General features: G+C 44.8%; 1 protein-coding gene across 2 annotated transcripts in view; it reads left to right on the forward strand.

The window, feature by feature from the left end:
- Window positions 1-18,646, forward strand: part of LOC144763264 (ribosomal protein S6 kinase alpha-2) — a 1,818,960-nt gene that overhangs the window by 1,676,308 nt on the left and 124,006 nt on the right. For both annotated transcript variants that reach the window (XM_078648717.1, XM_078648718.1), the window contains exons 18-19: window positions 8,364-8,440; window positions 14,484-14,601. In XM_078648717.1, the coding sequence (XP_078504843.1) occupies window positions 8,364-8,440; window positions 14,484-14,601 (195 nt within the window). The remainder of the gene's footprint in view (window positions 1-8,363; window positions 8,441-14,483; window positions 14,602-18,646) is intronic.

The raw sequence follows: 18,646 nt of genomic DNA on the forward strand, positions 1-18,646 counted from the left end.
CAGGTATCATATTCAGAATGTGAGGTAGCTCTACAAACATTTCTCCACAAAGCAATCTAGTAATTTGAAATATTTACAGGGTTCATGCAATTCTGTTTTTGGTGTTGCTGGGGTGTGTAACTTTGGAGGCCTATTCTCTGCTCAAGAGTAACCCCAGCATTATCTCCAAATCATACGATCATTGAGAAAAAAGATTCAATGAAAGTTGCAAATCACTGATGCTTGAACTCACATTTAGAGAAAATGCAGACTTTCACCCTTTTTTTTTGTTGGTGTGAGGTTACTATAATGCTGTTGAAATATCAGCCTAAAAATATATTGCATCCATCTTATCCACAACAGTTATATTGTCAATGCAAGTAGATGTGGAGTTAGGAACGGTAAATCTATACTCATATTGGTGGTTGGTGCTTTCATCTTTTAGGTGCCTATTTTCACTTTAAATTTTAAAAATCCATACCTCTGATTCTACTGATTGGATTTTTGTCATTTGGTGTAAAATAATGTATTACATTTTATTATATTTTCTAAAAACAATAGGATTTTTCTTACATAGTTTCCTCACTTTTTTGCTGTTTGAGTGTTGCATAAATACTTTGCACATTGTCTCTAAGTAATGCCTGACTCTTTTTTGTGAAATACTACCACAGGGTTAAGCACAAGTTAATTTAGTGACATTTTTGTGATTCGCCCTGACACGGATTGTGGATGTTGCTTGAGAAGGGCTCACACCTCCCTCAACCAACAACGAAATTTCTCACACTATGCATACGTTTATATGTACACACAAAATTACCCCTTTGTGGATGTTTATACCATGGGGCACTTTTACGAATATCTAGCAAAATGCATTGCAGCGCCAAAAATTGCCACTTAGTGTGAGGAGGAGAGAGCATTGCAGAGCTATATCTGATAAGATATAGAACTGCTGTTCTCTTCCGATGCGCTGGCAAAAAATAGGCTGTCTAGAGCCACACACACATAACTTTGCACCATGGTGAAGGTGACTCTTCCTGTACCAAACTTCACAGCCCGGCAGGCACTTCTACTACCGGCCGTGGCTGGCCAACATTATATGAAGCATATATCCTGTCTTTTACAAGTCTGGTCCAGTCTTTCGGTTTTTCAGTAATTACTCAAATGAACATCTATATTGATGACGCCACTGGACAAACCCATCATCATTTACAAGGCTGTCTATCAGAAAGTAAAATCAGGTTGAGCACCAGTACTCTAAAACACAACACTGAGAAGGCTGAGGTGCTAATAGTTGGAGTTGCATACTCAACCTGTCAAATGACTGGTGGCCAAGTAACCAAGAGTGGTTTCCTAGCCCAGCATCTTCAGTGCTTTATTTAGAGTCATATACTCATGTCTAGATTATGAGAACACCTGTTTATCTGGGTAGGAGTCATTGTTATCTGATGTGATTACAAGCAGTGTAACATTCCTCATCAAAGCTGATTTATGGCTTTGACTGCTGAACTTCAAAATATCCATATCTTAGAGACTTACACTGGGCCCCCTTTGAAAAAAGATCTTTTTCCAAAAGTCTTTCTCCTGTCAATTAGCCTGTGAGGTCTGGCTTGCTTGCAGGCCAAGCTAAAAGTACATCATTCATTTTTGCAGTTTTATATAGCACAAACTTGACCCAAAGGTATTGGAGCACTTTACATGAGCAATAGTTACATACGCAAGGTAATGTTCATTTTTTGTAGGCACTGGAAATGTAATTCATTTGCCCAGAATCACAGGATGTGAAGCTCAGCCCCAAAGTAGGGAGCCCTGGCCATAGCCACTTTTTCTCTCCAACAGCCAGTAAGTTTTTCAGGGTCAGCTTTCAGTTACCAATTCGTAGTCACAAAAATAAAAACAGTAGAGCAGGAGGTCATTCCTTTTCTGTTCTCAGAACATCAAGTCTGAAATGCAGCTCCTTTACACTTGAGCTTTCAACAGAGACGTCGATGCTTTAGAAAAGTTCTATATACCTATCTTTTTTCCTTCCCGTACTGTTTCCATTTCCTGTCAAGGTTAGACACCTTCAGTACCTACCAGTGGTATATTCTTGGGTTAATTGCAGGCTCTACAATGTTTTAACATAACATAAGTCATTTGAAGATGCATGCAATTGAATTTTACTCTGTGTTTGACTTGCAGCCCACCAGTTCAGAATGCATTGATAACCAACTCAGCCTTTCACTCTTCTGAGGTTGATAATTTGAGTATCAATTAGATTGTAGTAGGATCTGTTTGTTACAAAAATTATTAATGTGTTGCCCTGTGCATATGCACTAAGAGATTCTGGTGGATTATGTCAGTTGCATTGTGCAAAATTGTAAGTCGTGGACTGACTTGAACTGCACTTACTATGATGCACTGGGGAGGACTGGGACAGACCTGTGATCAATGTGCAACTCCACTCCTTAGTAATGTATATACAAGCTCCTACCCTTTTGGGGACCTGGTAATAAGTTGCCAGAGCAAGGAGTTTGATCCTGTGAGAAGTTTGAAAACCATCCGTATACACTAAGCAGCAGGTCATGCCCCCCTCAATAGAACCTTTGCCTTTCTGAAGAGTTCAGAAGAAGAAATACTGTTGTCAAGGGTGAACTACACTGGCTGTGCTTTAACACTCAAGCTACCATGAGAAAAATTACAAGTTAAGGGCTGCCTTGAACTGCATGTATTATGATGCACTGGGGAGGACAAGGTCAGACCTGTGACAAGTGTGCGACTCCATCTTTAGCACATTGGATAGATCTGCTTCAGTGTCAGAATCCATTACTCCTACCTTCCCCAAGTGGCCCCCAAAATGAGGGCATGCCTGGTGTCTCTGCTGTGGAACCTATGGTGCCCCTTTCCACTCAGTCAAAAAAAGACCCACGTGCTTCAGCCCCCTGGTTCACTCCAGCGCTCCATGAGACCAGAAGGTGCTGTAAGAAAGTCGAAAGAGCGTGGCGCAAAAGCTATGATGCTCCATTAAAAGAGACATATAAGGATCTCATTAAGGGATATCATAGGGCTATTGTTATAGAGAAAAAATCGTACTTCTCTAATAGAATAGAATCTGCAGCTAATATTAGCAAAGACATTTTTAAAATAGTCAAGGAATTCACTTCCCCCACCTCTTTAATGTCTAAATTTTCTCCTACAGAGCTTTGGGTCAAACAAGTGGCTAGTTTTTTTGCTAACAAGATCATAAGTATTCAGGCCTCTTTTGTGCCTATTGACTCTACGAGAGACTCTGGCTTAAATCTCTCCATAATTCGTTCCCTTCCCGAGAGTCACACGCTCTCTTTTTACTTCCGTTATCCCCACAAATGTCACTTGATTTATTATCGAAACTAAAGTCCGGCTCTCCGTCAGATCCCTGCCCTGCTAAATTCCTGGCCAAGATGGCACATATCATCAATCCCGTCATTAATCCGCTCCTTAATGCCTCTCTCGAAACCGGCACTGTTCCCAGTGCATGGAAAAGGGCGCACATCCTTCCGTTATTAAAAAAAAAAAACATGGACCCCCTAGATCATTCTAACTACAGACCGATCTCGCTGCTCCCTGCTTTTGCCAAAAGTGTGGAAAAACATGTCCACTCCACTCTTTCGAACTTCCTTGAAATCGAGATATTCTTCATCATACTCAATCCGGTTTCCGCTCAAACCTGAGCACAGAGAATGAACTTTTGGAAGTCACAGAGTCAATAAAGGAGGTTCCGGATAGTGGAGGGAAGGCGATGTTGGTTCTACTCGATCTGTCGGCGGCCTTCGATACTGTCCCTCACAGACGTCTTCTTGCAAGACTCCAGGAGATTGGACTGAGAGGGACGGTATTCAATTGGTTCGAGTCTTTCCTGTCAGGTTGCCAACAATCGATTTGGGCCCCCCCTTTCTCGGCCCTTGTTCCCCCTTTGGAGGTGGGAGTCCCACAGGGTTCGGTGTTGAGCCCCACTCTCTTTAATATTTATTTGTCTCCCCTGGCTGACTTGGTGGAATCTCATGGAGCCCGGGTTGTGTCTTACGCCGATGATACGCAGCTTTTTTTTACCTGCGATAAGAACGCAGATTTCGCCGGCAATACCATCAGGAACTGCCTCGAGGCTGTTTTTTCCCGGTTTCAACTGAACCAGCTAAGATGCAATTCGGATAAATCTGAGATTCTTTTCTTTGGTTGCCCCCCTGACGCCCACTGGAAATTGTGGTGGCCTACCGATATGTTTCCCCCATCATCGGCCACTTCTCTGGCAAAAAATCTGGGTGTAAAAATCGATAATGGTCTAACTCTTAAAATCCAGATTCTTAGTGTAGTCGGCCAGTGTTTTGGCCTGTTACGAACCCTCAGGACATTTCTTCCCTTTCTTTCTCAAGGCCATAGGAGGATTACGGTTCAGGCGCTGACCGGCTCTCGGTTGGACTACGCCAATGTACTTTATTTGGGCCTCCCGGAATATCTTCTCACACGCCTCCAATCTGTACAAAATTCAGCGGCAAGGGCAATTTTTGGCCTCAGCCGTAGGGCTCATACTTCGGCTCTTTTGAATTTGCTTCATTGGCTGCCGGTGCGCAAACGTATTCACTTTAAGACTCTCACTATGGCCTTTAAGTCTCTGCACGGCATCGGTGCTGTTTACCTAAGGAAAAGAGTGCGGTTCTATTTTCCTTCTAGATCTCTTCGCTCTGCCTCTCAAGCACTGGCTGCTGTCCCTACAGCTAAACAAGCGCGCATTGGAGGTCGTTCATACAGATTGCTGGCCCCCCAACTTTGGAACAAACTGCCCCTCTCCCTCAGGAAATTAGACAATCTGTTGTCCTTTAGGAAGGGGCTTAAGACTTGGCTGTTTGGGCAATAATTCTGCCTGTGTTTTTTTCTGGTCACTCCTCTACAGATCTGTATAGCGCCGGGACACTCTGTCCGAGTAGCCGAGCGCTCTATAAGACCCCCACTAACATAACATAACATAAGGCTATTACTTAGCTGAAGGAGAAGTGTGGGTGCACAGCCCCTCCTTAGACCATGGTTGCTCACATTTTCTTGGGTCTAAAATGTGCAGTTTGGAGTGTGACCGAGGGCTGAATCGATGTTGTTGCATCCCCAAGGTGTTTGGTTAGGGTGGTTGACTATCAAGACAGAAAAGACAATCACACCTTTCAAAAGATTACTGGAAAATTCTTTCTTTAAAACCTTTTTTGAACATTTTGCAGCAATGTATGTTAAAGCCTGTTCCTATTTTTTAATTCTATGGGTTACGGTGTTCTGCATGTTGTACATTTTTAAACTAATGACTTGCATATTCACAGTGCTGCTGTCACAGGAAGGAACCTCGTAGCATTATATATGAACATCACTTTTCACAATATACCAACCATGATGCATCTCGATGACCCTGTAGGGACACACATGTGAATTTTGTAGTGATAGCTTTAACTAACTCAGCTTTCCTACCAAACCCATACATTTCCACAAATTATAAAATATATTCAGGTACTTGTTGGTTAAAAGAAGCTGAATATTTTGTTCTTTTTAACTCTCTTCCACCCCTCTCCCACTCACTTACTCCGCCATTGCCATCACAAAAACATTTCCCATAATTATTTAAGAGCTTTCACAGTTCTCTCATCTAAGCTTTCACCAATGACCAGAGCTGCCCTGCTGAAAGTACAAGCTAAAAGGGCTGTAAAAACAAATCCCATAACCAAAAGTGCACCAAAAGTGCCTTTACAACATTGTTTTTTTATTTTCTTATTGTGTATTCTGGGCTATGTTTCTAAATTTATTTATGCTTGTTCTATGAGGAGGGGAATCCTGCTCATACAACACGCTGACCTGACAATTGAAACAAAGCCTAGAATAACAAAGGTGTTGCTGGGCTACCAGAAAAAGCCAATAATGCATCTGGAGGGGTTTTCTTTCTCGGTTTATCAGAGGTCCCAGAAGATCGGCTGGCCAGTAGGAAAGGTTTGCTGGGCCACACTGGCGGCCTGCGGGCTGTACTTTGAGTACTAGTGCCTTAGACAAAGGACTTGCTTAGCAATTCATTCCCTATTTTGCCCACTGGATTCATTAGCTACATCAAGTGGCGACCTGCAGTGTGTCCCCCACTTACTGCCTCTAGTATCCGTGGGTCATGCCTTCCTCCAAACTGTCCTTGTCTCTCTGTCTACTTCCAGATTGTGGGTTGTTGGAGTAGCAGAGAATATGTCCATTTCCCTAGTGCCACTGCAAGCTCACACATGCCATGGGGGCGGAGCCTTAGTGAAAGTTGGACCAGCTGTTTGAAGCCACTGGAATGCCTTTCACTATGCATGTGGAAATTCAGCCTACATTTGTAAGGGGCAGAGTACCCCCTACAGGTGTGTGCAGTAATTAACTGCTCCCTCTTCCAAGAGAATCTGTTGAAGTGATTCCTTAGGACACTTCCTCCCTCACCCTTGGGGTTACACTCACTGTTCGACACCTCTATGTGATGTACAATCAGTGCGCCCCCTTTGCTATTGCATCCTTGTCTGTGATATGACACCGGTGTAAAGGTAAAGTGTTTCCTTATTTGCATATGGCCGCACCCACATGCAAATGAGGGGACACCCCCTTGAAATATAGTACGAGAGTGCCCCAGAAGTTCAGACAGCGGGGGCACACACCCGTTGAGCCCCTTGGCACCTTTGATAATAAGACCCAGAGGTTTTATACTAGCCTTGTGCTAAGCTGTCCAGCCCTGGGGTCCAAAAATGTTCTCTCATTCCTGCAGGAGAGATCTCTCCTTGATCTGGCACACCAGATCCCATGCCATAATATGGTGGTGCAACAATCCCACGGGGCTGCCATGCGAACATCATGCTTGCAGGGGCTCCATGCAGCAGCAATGTTAAACTGAACTGACTTGAAACCTCCGGTAGAAACACACATCTTGTTTAGGTAGACACTCCATGCTGGCAGACATCAAATCACTCACCTTAGGGCTCTGCATTCATCCAGACGTGGCCCGGCTCAATAATGGATATACTTCTTCCTTCTTGATAAACAGGATACTATGTACCCCCTAAATTCCAGGATCAGTCATAGTGGCAATCCTGGACATGGCCTACAGTCGCACTGCATTTCTCTACAGCCATATCCCGACATGATATCTAATGTACATGCATATTTTTTGACGCCATAGAGAAGAGTAACACCATTGAAAAATTCGAGCCCCTTACCTTTCTCAGTGCTAAAAGAGCGTATACACTTATAAATGACTGTGTTCCATTTCAGCTGAGCCCCATGCTTTCTGCACCATTACAGGTCTCAAAGGGTATCATTTACATTTCAATATCTTTCATTTAGTGGATATAACCTTTTCGATATCCAAAAAACCCAGTTTAACACTGTCATTGCACCCAGAATATGTTAGGGCTAATGAGAAACCTGCCCAACACAGGGGCATATTATCAAGGAACAGCGTTAAAATTAGCGCCGCTTTAGCAGCAGGAAACTGCCTCTAAAACGGTGACAATGGGCTTCATAGAATTCCAATAGAAGCCCATGTTAGCGCCAGAACATGGGCTTCTACTGGAATTCTCAAGGGCATATTATCAAGCCCATTATCGCCGCTCTAGCGGCAGTTGCCAGCCGCTAAAGCAGTGATCATTTTAACGCTGTCCCTTGATAATATTCCCCTCAGTGCTTTCAGAGCATCCTAGATATAGAGAGTGCACGAGTAACAAGAAAGGAGTGTTAGAATCTACAGCTCAGTCTGAACACTTGTAATACCCGCAAACGTCTGCGGCCCGTGCAGATAAGAACGGTGGGGCTGTGGGGCTGGGTTGGGGGGGGGGGTGGATTTGACATGACTACGAGAGAAATTCAAATAAATAATTCATTTTCCCTCGTCCACCACCCACCGCTTTTACCTGCATGGTCAGCTGAATCATAACTTAAACGTTTCAAAGGAAAATAAGAGACCAGCTTCCTGGATTATTTCGGGTAGTCCAAAATTAATGATGGGATCAACAGGACTACAAGTCGCATAATGAAATTAAAAACCTGGACTCGAGTAGCTAGTTAAACACGGACCTGGAAAACGTGACAGTTCTGTTGAATATAACTGATATATGAAAATGGGTTTCTGGAAGATTATCCAGAGTGTCGTTATTTGTATAGATTTATTTCGCTTTTGGGATAGTTAATATAAGGATGAAAAACTCTGTTTTCTCGGAGTGTCTAATTAGCATGGTGAAGATCTGAGCTTCTTTTTGAAGTAGTAACAAAGGAACCTATTTTCTATTTTTTATGTCACTAAAGTCTTCTAGTGGCTTCTGCTTACTACTCTTTGGTTTATGTGGGGCAAATTGAAATATTAACTTTTGTTTATTTTTCTGCATTTCACACAGGTCCTGAAGCGGCAAGGTTATGACGCAGCGTGTGATATCTGGAGCCTGGGTATCCTGTTGTACACAATGCTGGCAGGGTAAGGGCTCAACATCAAAAGGGACACCTGAGAGGCATAGAACAATGAGGTCAATTAGGGGTGGCCAGGGGTAGCTGCTGCTTACCATGCTTGCCCTTAGGTATCGCCAGCATTGCTCTTGTTTGCCCTAGTGTCAATGGCTATGAACGCAATAACAGGAATACAAAGTAAATAGTGTACTGGAACCCTTCTAACTTTCTCAATTTCCTACTCCTTTTTCTTACCATGGCCTCATGGCAGCCAATAGAGGGCTGTCAAGAGGCAAAGTGTGTAACAGAAGGTTAACACTGTGATGTCACGAGGGGTCAAATTGTGCATGATGTCTTTTCTAATAACTTGACATTTCGTACATGGTCAACCTTGGCTTTAAAATAGCGAATTGGTAAGAAGGAGCCTCTTAAAGAAGTCCCTCACCGGATCCCATCACTGTATGCACAGCAAGATAACACTAATTTACTTTACCTTATAAGATGTGTTGGACTTGGCCCTTTTTGCAGGGTCATCCCTGAACTTTTTTGGCTTCCTCCTGTCTTTTTTCTGACCTGTTTGCTATTTTATGATTCTGGGCACCTTACCCCTGCTGATTATTGCTAAAGTGCATATGCTCTCCCTATTGTAAATTGATGTATGGATTAGTGATTCCATGATTGGCTTGTTTGGTTTACTTGTCAGACCCTAGTACAGTGCACTGAGTGTGCCCAGGGCTTGTAAATCCAAACGCTGCTAGTGGGCTTGCAGCACTGGTTGTGCCACCCACAGAAGCAGCCTGTAAACGTGTGTCTCAGATCTGCCATTGTAGAACCTTTGTGCAGTCTGGTACTGCCATGATGACTGGGCAAGTGCACCCACTTGCCAGTCCCTAAACCATCAATTTTCTTCATATCAGACACCCCTATTGTAGGCCCAAGTGCATGATGCATTGTAAGTATAAGGTAGGGCATGCCCTGGTGTGTGTAGCATGTCCTAATAGTGAATTACAGCCATTTTCGTTTTTCACTATTGCAAGGCGACTGTTCTCCATAGGCCAGAATGGGCAGTTAGATTATTACATCTTATAATACTAACTGACTCAGAGAACATGTTAGAAATTCGAGTTTAGTATGCATGAACTCAGAATGATAAAATACATTTTTTAGAGAAGTTGGTTTTAACATTCTGTGTTTGAAAATACCACTTTTAGAAAGTAGTATTTTCTTGCCTAACCTTTCAAGCCTGCCTCTGCTAGGTTGTGTATTCTTTGTCTGGAGTTTGAGTGACAGGGCTGGGGATTCCAGGAGACAGGGTGAGTCCACCCAGTGGTGAATAGTGAGATCTGCATCTAGATGGGAGGGAGGAGTTGCACCTGGGACCTGAATAGGACTGTGCCTGCCCCCCACAGTGCTGGCTTCACCCCCTGTGGTGCGTCTGATGTCTCTGCCCTGCACTGTGAAAGGAGAGAAGGAATCATGTCAACGAAGTGCTCCAGGGCTGTGCCTTTCCTCCACAATGCTGGCTCCACCTCCTGTGGGGCGTCTGATGTTTCTGCCCTGCACTGTGAATTAAAGAAGGAGTCATGTACACAGAGTGCTCCAGACTGGTTTGGACTGGGCAAAGGCCCATCTTCCCTAAGAGAACAAAGGATTTTGTTGTATACATTTTGAGACCCTGATCCCAAGAAATTAGATCGCTTTGGACTACAAGAAAAACCTTTACTGAGGAGAGGAACCTGAAGAAACTGAGGAGAGACTATTCCTAAGCTGAAGTGCTGCTTAGGGGATTGGCCTGCTGTGGTTGCCTTACTACCAAAGTAAAGAGAAAGGAACTTTGTGTACCTTGCTTTCAACTTGTAAAGGATCTCCAAGGGCTTGGAAAAGAGCTTGCCTCCTGCTGAAGTCTCAGGGACAACAGACTTCAACCCCCAGCTCCCCAGAGTTCTTGTGGAAGGGCCTGCTGCTGTTTTTGGGACTTCTGAGGAAATGTGTGTCGCAAGGAGCTGGAAGCACGACGTCATGAAGAGGAAGCATGTCGCCATCGCTGTTGCCTGCCATCGCACTTCTGAACAAGGGTGTCGCCGCTGGAGTTGTCACACTGCACCGCATCGAGAGAATAGTCTCGCAACGAGGTTGGAGTGTGTCGCTGTCACAGTGTCTGCCATCGCACTTCTGAGCAACAATGTCGCATCTGGAACTGTCGCACTGCACCGCATCGAAGAAAAGTGCCTCGCATCCCCGAGAAGGGCACCGCCGTCGGAGCAGCCGCCGTCGCATAGTGGATGTCGCTGCTGTAGTTGTCGCATTGTGCGGAAGCTTCACGCATCGTGGGAGAAGAGTGTCGCAGCTGAAGCTGTTGCCGTCGCATCGCTGAACAAGGGTGACGCCGCTGCAGTTCACGCATCGAACCGAGAACTTCTCGCATCCCCGGAGAAGCGTGCTGCATCTGGAAGATCTTCACGTCTTTATTTCTTTGCACCTGAACTTTGCCGCATTTCCCTCGCTGCGACATTGCTTGTCGTGGAAGCGCAACACATCGTAAGGTACATTGACGCAAAGTGTCGCATCTTAAGAACTGAACTAAACTAAGCTAAATCTGCCATCTTAAAGTAAAAGTATTGTGTATTTTTGTTGTTTATGGTCTTGTGGTAACTCTATATAAAGTATACTAATTCTTTATATAAAAACCTTGTCTGGTGTCCATCTGTAGTGTTGTCACAGGGTTACTGTATGTGGTCCCAAATGCTTTACACACTGCCTCTGTGATACGCCTGTCTGCCTGTGCCAAGCTACCAAGGGGGAGAGCAGAGTTAATTTTAGGAGTGTACCCCCTTACCCTGACTAGAGGTAAGGATCCCTATTTGTCATGAGTACCTCCCTGTGCCAACTAGAGACCCTCAAATCTAACACCATGTTATACACCTGCATTGTAAATATGGTTTTGACTCCTTCAGTGCCTGCAATTTTTCACACCTAAATCTTTATGAGTCCAAAAACATTTTATACATCAGGTCGTTAGCCGAGAGTTACTGAACTGTGAATATTTGGAAAAAAAATGTTTTTGTTTTATCTGCAATTACTTGTTTGGAAGCTCCTATGAACACATTCCATTTCATAATTTCTTAGCTCGTCTTTCTCATTACAAAGAGTTATCAATCACATGAAAATCAGCTGAAGCTCTCCTTCAAAGGAGACAGTCAAGTCTTAGGGCCAGATGTAGGTAGCTTAATACAGAGCGGTAACGGCCGAAAATCGATAATTTTCCCGTTACCGACCGGTATTTAGCCCTTTCCAATGTAGGAAGCCCTAAATAAGGATTCGGTAATTTGCCGATTCGTTATTTTAAGGAATCGGTAAAATACCGATTCCTTATTTTAAGGAATTGGTAAATTACCGAATCCTTAAAACCTATATAGGAAGCACTCAAGTGAGTGCATTTCTGCTTTAAGGATTAGTTATTTACCACCAAGTACAAGTTGGTGGTAAATAGCGAATACCTTTAAAAAAGCAATTATTTGCTTTTTTAAAAATGTCATGTGACAGACAAACATGCCCTTAGGGCATGTATGTGCGCCACATGTGCACACATGCACGATTCAGGGGTGCAACAGGGTGTCAATGTGACACCCTGCCACCCTTGAATATGCTCCCGCTATTACCGATTCGGTATTTACCGAATCAGTAAAAGTGAATGGCTTCCCATTCATTCCTATGGGCCTCCAGGCCCATAGGAATGAATGAGGCCCATAGGAATGAATGGGAAGTATTCCTCATTACCGAATCGGTATCACCAATTCGGTAATAACGAATACTACCGAATCGGTACATTTTACCGATTTATTACCCACATCACATTTACCGATTCTTACCTATTGCTGTTGCTGAACCACAGCGTCTCTATCAATTTTATATCCATGGGTCCAGACAATTAGTTAGTAATATTCTATCCCAGCAATACAAAATATGATCAATTTGCTGCAAGAAGTATGTATTGTTAACGAAATTCCTTCAAAATAATAAAAGCTAGAATTATTGCAAATATGGGCCCTACATAAACTGATCTGTACATTAGACATACAATAGAATGGGGCAAGTTTTTGAAGTTGGGCAACATTCAACAGATGCGCACACCAAAAACATAGTGGTGGCATGTTCTGCCCCTGTATTTTTAGTTAATGACACAAATGGTCCACGATGGTCCACGTCAAGTAAGCAAGTGAGCTGGGATTGTCATCTGAAAGCAAATCAACGGGTTACTGAGCATTATGGAGATGTCCAAAATAACATTGATTTGGATTCGTGTCACAAAGTAGGCCTTTTAAAATTCCGAAACCTACACCAGCATATGTGTTCCTGGGTTTGGAATAGATTTGTGACTTTTAAGGATTAAAAGGGGAATAAAAAGAACCTTGGCAGTCATAGATTTGCAGAAGTCTACTGGACAAGATTTATTCAGGTGGGCTTTCCAATGACAAGAAATATCTGTGTAATTACACCATGCAGATATGTGGTTTTGACAGGGGAGTACTTCAATGGGAAAACGTTTCCCTGTGAGGAAATTCTGACCTTAACTCACTCATTATATATGGGGTCGTCCCCTCCCTTTCTGCCCTTTGGAAGGCATTTACTGCTTCCGTTAACAAAGTAGTTTTATAAGTGTTTGCAGTGTGGTAAATCACCTGCAAAATGTTTGAGAATGCTCAACAGCCTGTAAGTTCGTTCACTACATTTTGGAGGGCCACTCCCTTCTAACGGCATGTTGGTCACCAATAACCCTACATTTATGATGATGGCAAATCATGATGTGGTATTTCGAGCACATATTGCTGCTTTTACTCCTAAATTGAACGTCGATTTGAAGATTGAGTTGGGCGCTAAGGGCCTCATTTATGAAAAGTGAAGCATCGCTGCGTGAAAACAGCGATGCGTCACTTTTCATTGCGCCCTCCTTGCGACACCAATGATGCATATTTACAGTATGACGCATCGTGTCGCAGGGAGTTAGATACGTCAGTATTTCTGACGTATCTGTAGGCGCAAAAGTGACGCATTGCTGGAGTGTGTCACAAAAGTGACGCAACTCCAGCAATGTGTCCTTTCACATGGGGCAAGCCCCATGTGAAAGGGCCTGCATCAGTCTTACGCCTGCTGTGAGGCAGGCGTAAGATTTTGACGCATTTGAGTCCTAGAAGTGGCGCAGTGAAATCTCATAGATTTCACTGCGTCACTTCCATGACACATTCTTGCGTCAATACGCCCCCCTTGCATACATTATACCTGGCGCAGGTATAATGTGGCGCAGTGGCTTACAAAGTGACGCATCTACCTAGAGGCGTTGCTTTGTAAATATGGCGCAACAAGGCGCATTTTTTACGCCACTGGTGCGTCACAAAAAGTGACGCACCAGTGGCGTAAAAGTGACGCACAGCCTCATAAATGAGGCCCTAAGAGAGGAGCGTGAGGATAATTGCCCAGTAGTTCTCCTCCAGTGCATCAAACCCTGTGAATAGACTATAAGTAAAGCTCCCAGTTTCCATTTTAATTGCGTGCTTGGGATAAATTTATGTGGGCAGCCGTCTATTTCTCTGTATTTATTTTTAAATATAGAAAACCGGAATATAATGTCTTTTTGAGTGATTTTCAATGCTGTCAGTCATGGCTTCCTGGCCAACAGTTGAGAGAGGGTGAAGGTTTCAGAATACAGATTTAAACAGCTGGAGTGGACAAAAATATATATAAATACAGGTGAAAATATCTAAAAAAACGCATGCCATAAAGCAAGAGCCCTACTTTCAACACCTTCGACTGCGTGAGAACAAAGAAGCACAATCCAAGCTGCATTCTATGTTTTTTTGGGGTGATGATCTGCTATATTCTTTAATACATTCCAGATCTTCCGCTTTCAATCACTAAAACAATTCTTGAAAAAGAGGATATTTGACATGTTTATCAGCATCCACAAAATAACAATGAGTGTATTTGTGTGGACAAGTTACGTTTCTGCGTTTTTGAAGGTGCGGTAAATATATTTATAACATTCATTTAATCGCACATAATCGTATTTCATTTCACAGGTTCACACCATTTGCAAATGGGCCTGATGATACCCCTGAGGAGATCCTGGCAAGAATTGGCAGTGGAAAATATGCATTGGCAGGAGGAAACTGGGATTCAGTGTCTGAAGCTGGAAAGGTTGGTGGATTATTTGTCTTGGATGAAATAATGTGTTTTCCAACACTCCACATATCACAGAACACAATCTACACCAAATGATGCCACATTTTGAGAGGCTCTGCATGTAATCCACGGCTTCAATCAGAGCCACCCTGGGAACTAAAATCAACCCTGGCAAACACGGTCAAACCAAGGACAGAGGGGGCATTTCACCACAACGCCTTCACTTTCCAGAGCCCAGCTCTCTCTCAGGAACATTTAATAATAGATTTGTATTTTTCAAGCTAGGCTTCTATCTTAATTATTAATGAGGCAGATTGTGTGACCAGATAACTAGGAAGCACTAAACGCATAATACAGGTACTGATTATTGCACTGGACTAAAATGGAAGACGCATCCATTACGTTTTGGCCCCAGACCTCGTGCTAACTTTTAACAAGTTTGAACACATTTCCCATTTGCTGTACAAAAGGCCCTCTTCTACTCTTCTCATTAAGCAAGTAAAACCTGGCTCCGTGCCCAGTGTTAGGAATTTCACATTTCTACTTGTATAAATACTCCTCTTTGTTAGCATTTGCTGTATTATAATGTACTCCACTGCTTTCCAAACTTTTCATGTTGGTGACACACTTTTTGGAGATGCATCACTTTGTGACACAGTAAGGCAGTGTAGCAAGCGATCGTAGCGAGCGAGCCCAAACCACCCAAGGGGGTTCGGGGGGGTTCTCACTCACTCTGTCTGTCTCCCTCTCTCTCTCTCTCTCTGTCTCCCTCTCTCTGTCTCCCTCGGTCTGTCTCCATCTGTCTCCCTCTGTCTCCCGCTCTCTGTCTCCCTCTCTTTGTTTTCCTCTGTTTCCGTCCCTCTGTCTCCCTCCCTCTGTCTCCATTCCTCTGTCTTCATTCCTCTGTCACCCTCCCTCTCCCTCTGTCTCCCTCTCCCTCTGACTCTCTCCCTCTGTCTCTTTCCCTCAGTCTCTCTCCCTCTGTCTCCCGCCCTCTCTCCCTCTCTCTCTGTCTTCCTCCCTCTCCTTTCCTCTGTCTCCCCCTGACTGTCTCCCACTGCCTCCCTCCCTCTGTCTCCCTATGTTTCCCTCCCTCTGTCTGTCTCCCTCTGTCTGTCTACCTCCCTCTGTCTGTCTCACTCCCTCTGTATCCCTCCCTCTGTCGCCCTCCTCCCCCTGTCTCCCTCCCTCTGTCGCCCTCTGTCTCCCGCTCTCTGTCTCCCTCTGTTTCCGTCCCTCTGTCTCCCTCCCTCTGTCACCCTCTCCCTCTGTCTGTCTCCCTCTGCCTCCCTCTCCTTCCCTCTGTCTCCCCCTGACTGTCTCCCTCTGTCTCCCTCCCTCAGTCACCCTCTGTCTCCCTCTCTCTCTCTCTCTGTCTCCCTCTCCGTCTCCCTCTCTGTCTCTCTGCCTCTCTGTCTTAGTCTCTGCCTCTGTTTGTCCATGTCTCTGCCTCTATCTGTCTGTTCCTGTCTCTGTCTGTCTCTATCTCTGTCTGTCTCCGTCTCCCTACCTCTCTCTGTCTCCCTCCCTATCTCTGTCTACCTCTCTCTCTCTGTCTCCCTATGTCTCCCTCCCTCTGTCGCCCTCCTCCCCCTGTCTCCCTCCCTCTGTCGCCCTCTGTCTCCCGCTCTCTGTCTCCCTCTGTTTCCGTCCCTCTGTCTCCCTCCCTCTGTCACCCTCTCCCTCTGTCTGTCTCCCTCTGCCTCCCTCTCCTTCCCTCTGTCTTCCCCTGACTGTCTCCCTCTGTCTCCCTCCCTCAGTCACCCTCTGTCTCCCTCTCTCTCTCTCTCTCTCTGTCTCCCTCTCCGTCTCCCTCTCTGTCTCTCTGCCTCTCTGTCTTAGTCTCTGCCTCTGTTTGTCCATGTCTCTGCCTCTATCTGTCTATTCCTGTCTCTGTCTGTCTCTATCTCTGTCTGTCTCCGTCTCCCTACCTCTCTCTGTCTCCCTCTCTCTCTCTCTGTCTCCCTCTCTCTGTCTCCCTTACTCCCTCTCTCTCCCTCTGTCTTCCTCCCCTCTCTCTCCCTGTCTGTCTCCCTCTGTCTGTCTCCGTCTGTCTCCCTCTTGTCTGTCTCCCTCTTGTCTGTCTCCGTCTGTCTCCCTCTTGCCTGTCTGCCTCCCTCTGTCTCCCTTCATCTGTCTCCCTCCATCTGTCTCCCTCCTTCTGTCTCCCTCCATCTGTCGCCCTCCTCCCTCTGTCGCCCTCCTCCCTCTGTTGCCTTCCTCCCTGTCACCCTCCTCCCTCTGTCTGTCGCCCTCTGTCTGTCACCCTCTGTCTCTGTCCCTCTGTCTCCATCCCTCTGTCTCCCTCTCGCTCCCTCTCTCTCTCGCTCCCTCTGTCTCCCTTTGTCTGTCTCCCTCTCTCTCTCCCTCTCTCTGTCTCCCTCTCTATCCCTCTGTCTGTCTTCCTCTCTCTCTCTCTCTCTCCCTCTGTCTCCCTTTGTCTGTCTCCCTCTCTCTCTCCTTCTGTCTGTCTCCCTCTCTATCCTCTGTCTGTCTCCCTCTGTCTCCCTTTCTCTCTGTCTCCCTCTCTCTCTGTCTGTCGCCCTCTGTCTCCCTCTCTCTCTGTCTCCCTCTCTCTCTCTCTCTGTCTCCCTCTGTCTCCGTCCCTCCCGCCTCTCTGTCTCCCTCCCTCTGTCTTCCTCCCTCTATCTCCCTCCCTCTATCGCCCTCTGTCTGTCTTCCTCTGTCTGTCGCCCTCTGTCCCCTCACCCTGCATGTGTTTCAGCCTGGGCAGAGACAGCTTCCTGGACACACACAGATCCACACCCCAGTACTTCGTAGGTCTTTAAAAGACCATTTACTGCTTTGTTGTGAATCTCACGGCCCCCATAGATCTGAGTGTCAGGGTAGTCTGCGCTGCTGCGGCGGTGTTTGCCGACACTCTTTCAAAGGAATGCCTCTTAATTAGCAGCAGTCATATGCTAAGTGCCGATTAATACCGGTGTCATCCCGCGACACACCCACCCTTTGCAGGCGACACAGTACTGTGTCGGGACACACAGTTTGGAAAGCTCTGATGTACTATGACGTTTTTGACCTGGCCCTCTCTACAAGGTCGACCCAAGCATTCTGTACAGAACCAAAATGTGTACCGTATGCTAAATAATGTAAAATATCATGTGTTTATCGATGTCTTAATATGCTTACCCGTCAAAATGTGGGTGCACTCCTCACCTCACCTGGCATCAGGACACATGATGGTATACATTATTTGGTATACGGTACATATTTTGGTATCTGGTGAGACAATAATAATGCCCCCCTTGAGCATTTTTAATAGTTTTTAATATATATTTTGGTTCTGTACAGAATGCTTGTTTGTCAGGAGTTCACTTATATTATCCCCCTTTTTCTCACTGGTTGTCGTCCAATATTCCTGTGACAATTGACCAAAAAACTGGGATTACAGGTTAATGTAGGTTGTGTCGTACCCAACCACACATATTGTGACTTTACTTGTTGTTTTCTTCACACATAATTTTGCAGTGGCAATATATTATCTAGGTCCTAATGAAAGCCGTGATCACATTCTGATTGACAGGCTGAAACATGTAGACCATCTCCTTTTCGGACTAATGCAGTTAAATGGTTCAAGCTGCATACACACTGATTTTTATATTTGACACCAGGTCAATTTGTATTAAATTTGGTTTTGATCCTGGTAGCCAATTTTAAATCACGTTTCACTTTGTTCACTACATGCACTGCAACCATCACGGATAAGACTATCATTGCTTTACTTCTATGGGATCTTGGTTGATCCAATCAGAAACTATTCAAAACATCTGTGAGCTCCTGTCTCCTTATGAGAAGGTTGTAGCCCTTGGTTGCACTAGGTTTTGCAACCAAGAGGAGGTCCCAGATGATGAAGCATGCCACCTCAGTGGGTGATGGGATTCCGTCCTCTTTGACGGACTCCCCTGACAAACAAAGGATATTTCTTAACTATTGCTGACTTTGCTCGAATATTTGCTAGACCTACGGTTTTCCTTGTGTGATAAATGTACCTTTCCTTTTCTAAAGAAAAAGCAGTGACTGGACAGTCATTTATTGAGTGTGG

The sequence above is a fragment of the Lissotriton helveticus genome, chromosome 6, assembly GCF_964261635.1.
Source record: "Lissotriton helveticus chromosome 6, aLisHel1.1, whole genome shotgun sequence".
Classification (NCBI taxonomy): Eukaryota; Metazoa; Chordata; class Amphibia; order Caudata; family Salamandridae; genus Lissotriton; species Lissotriton helveticus.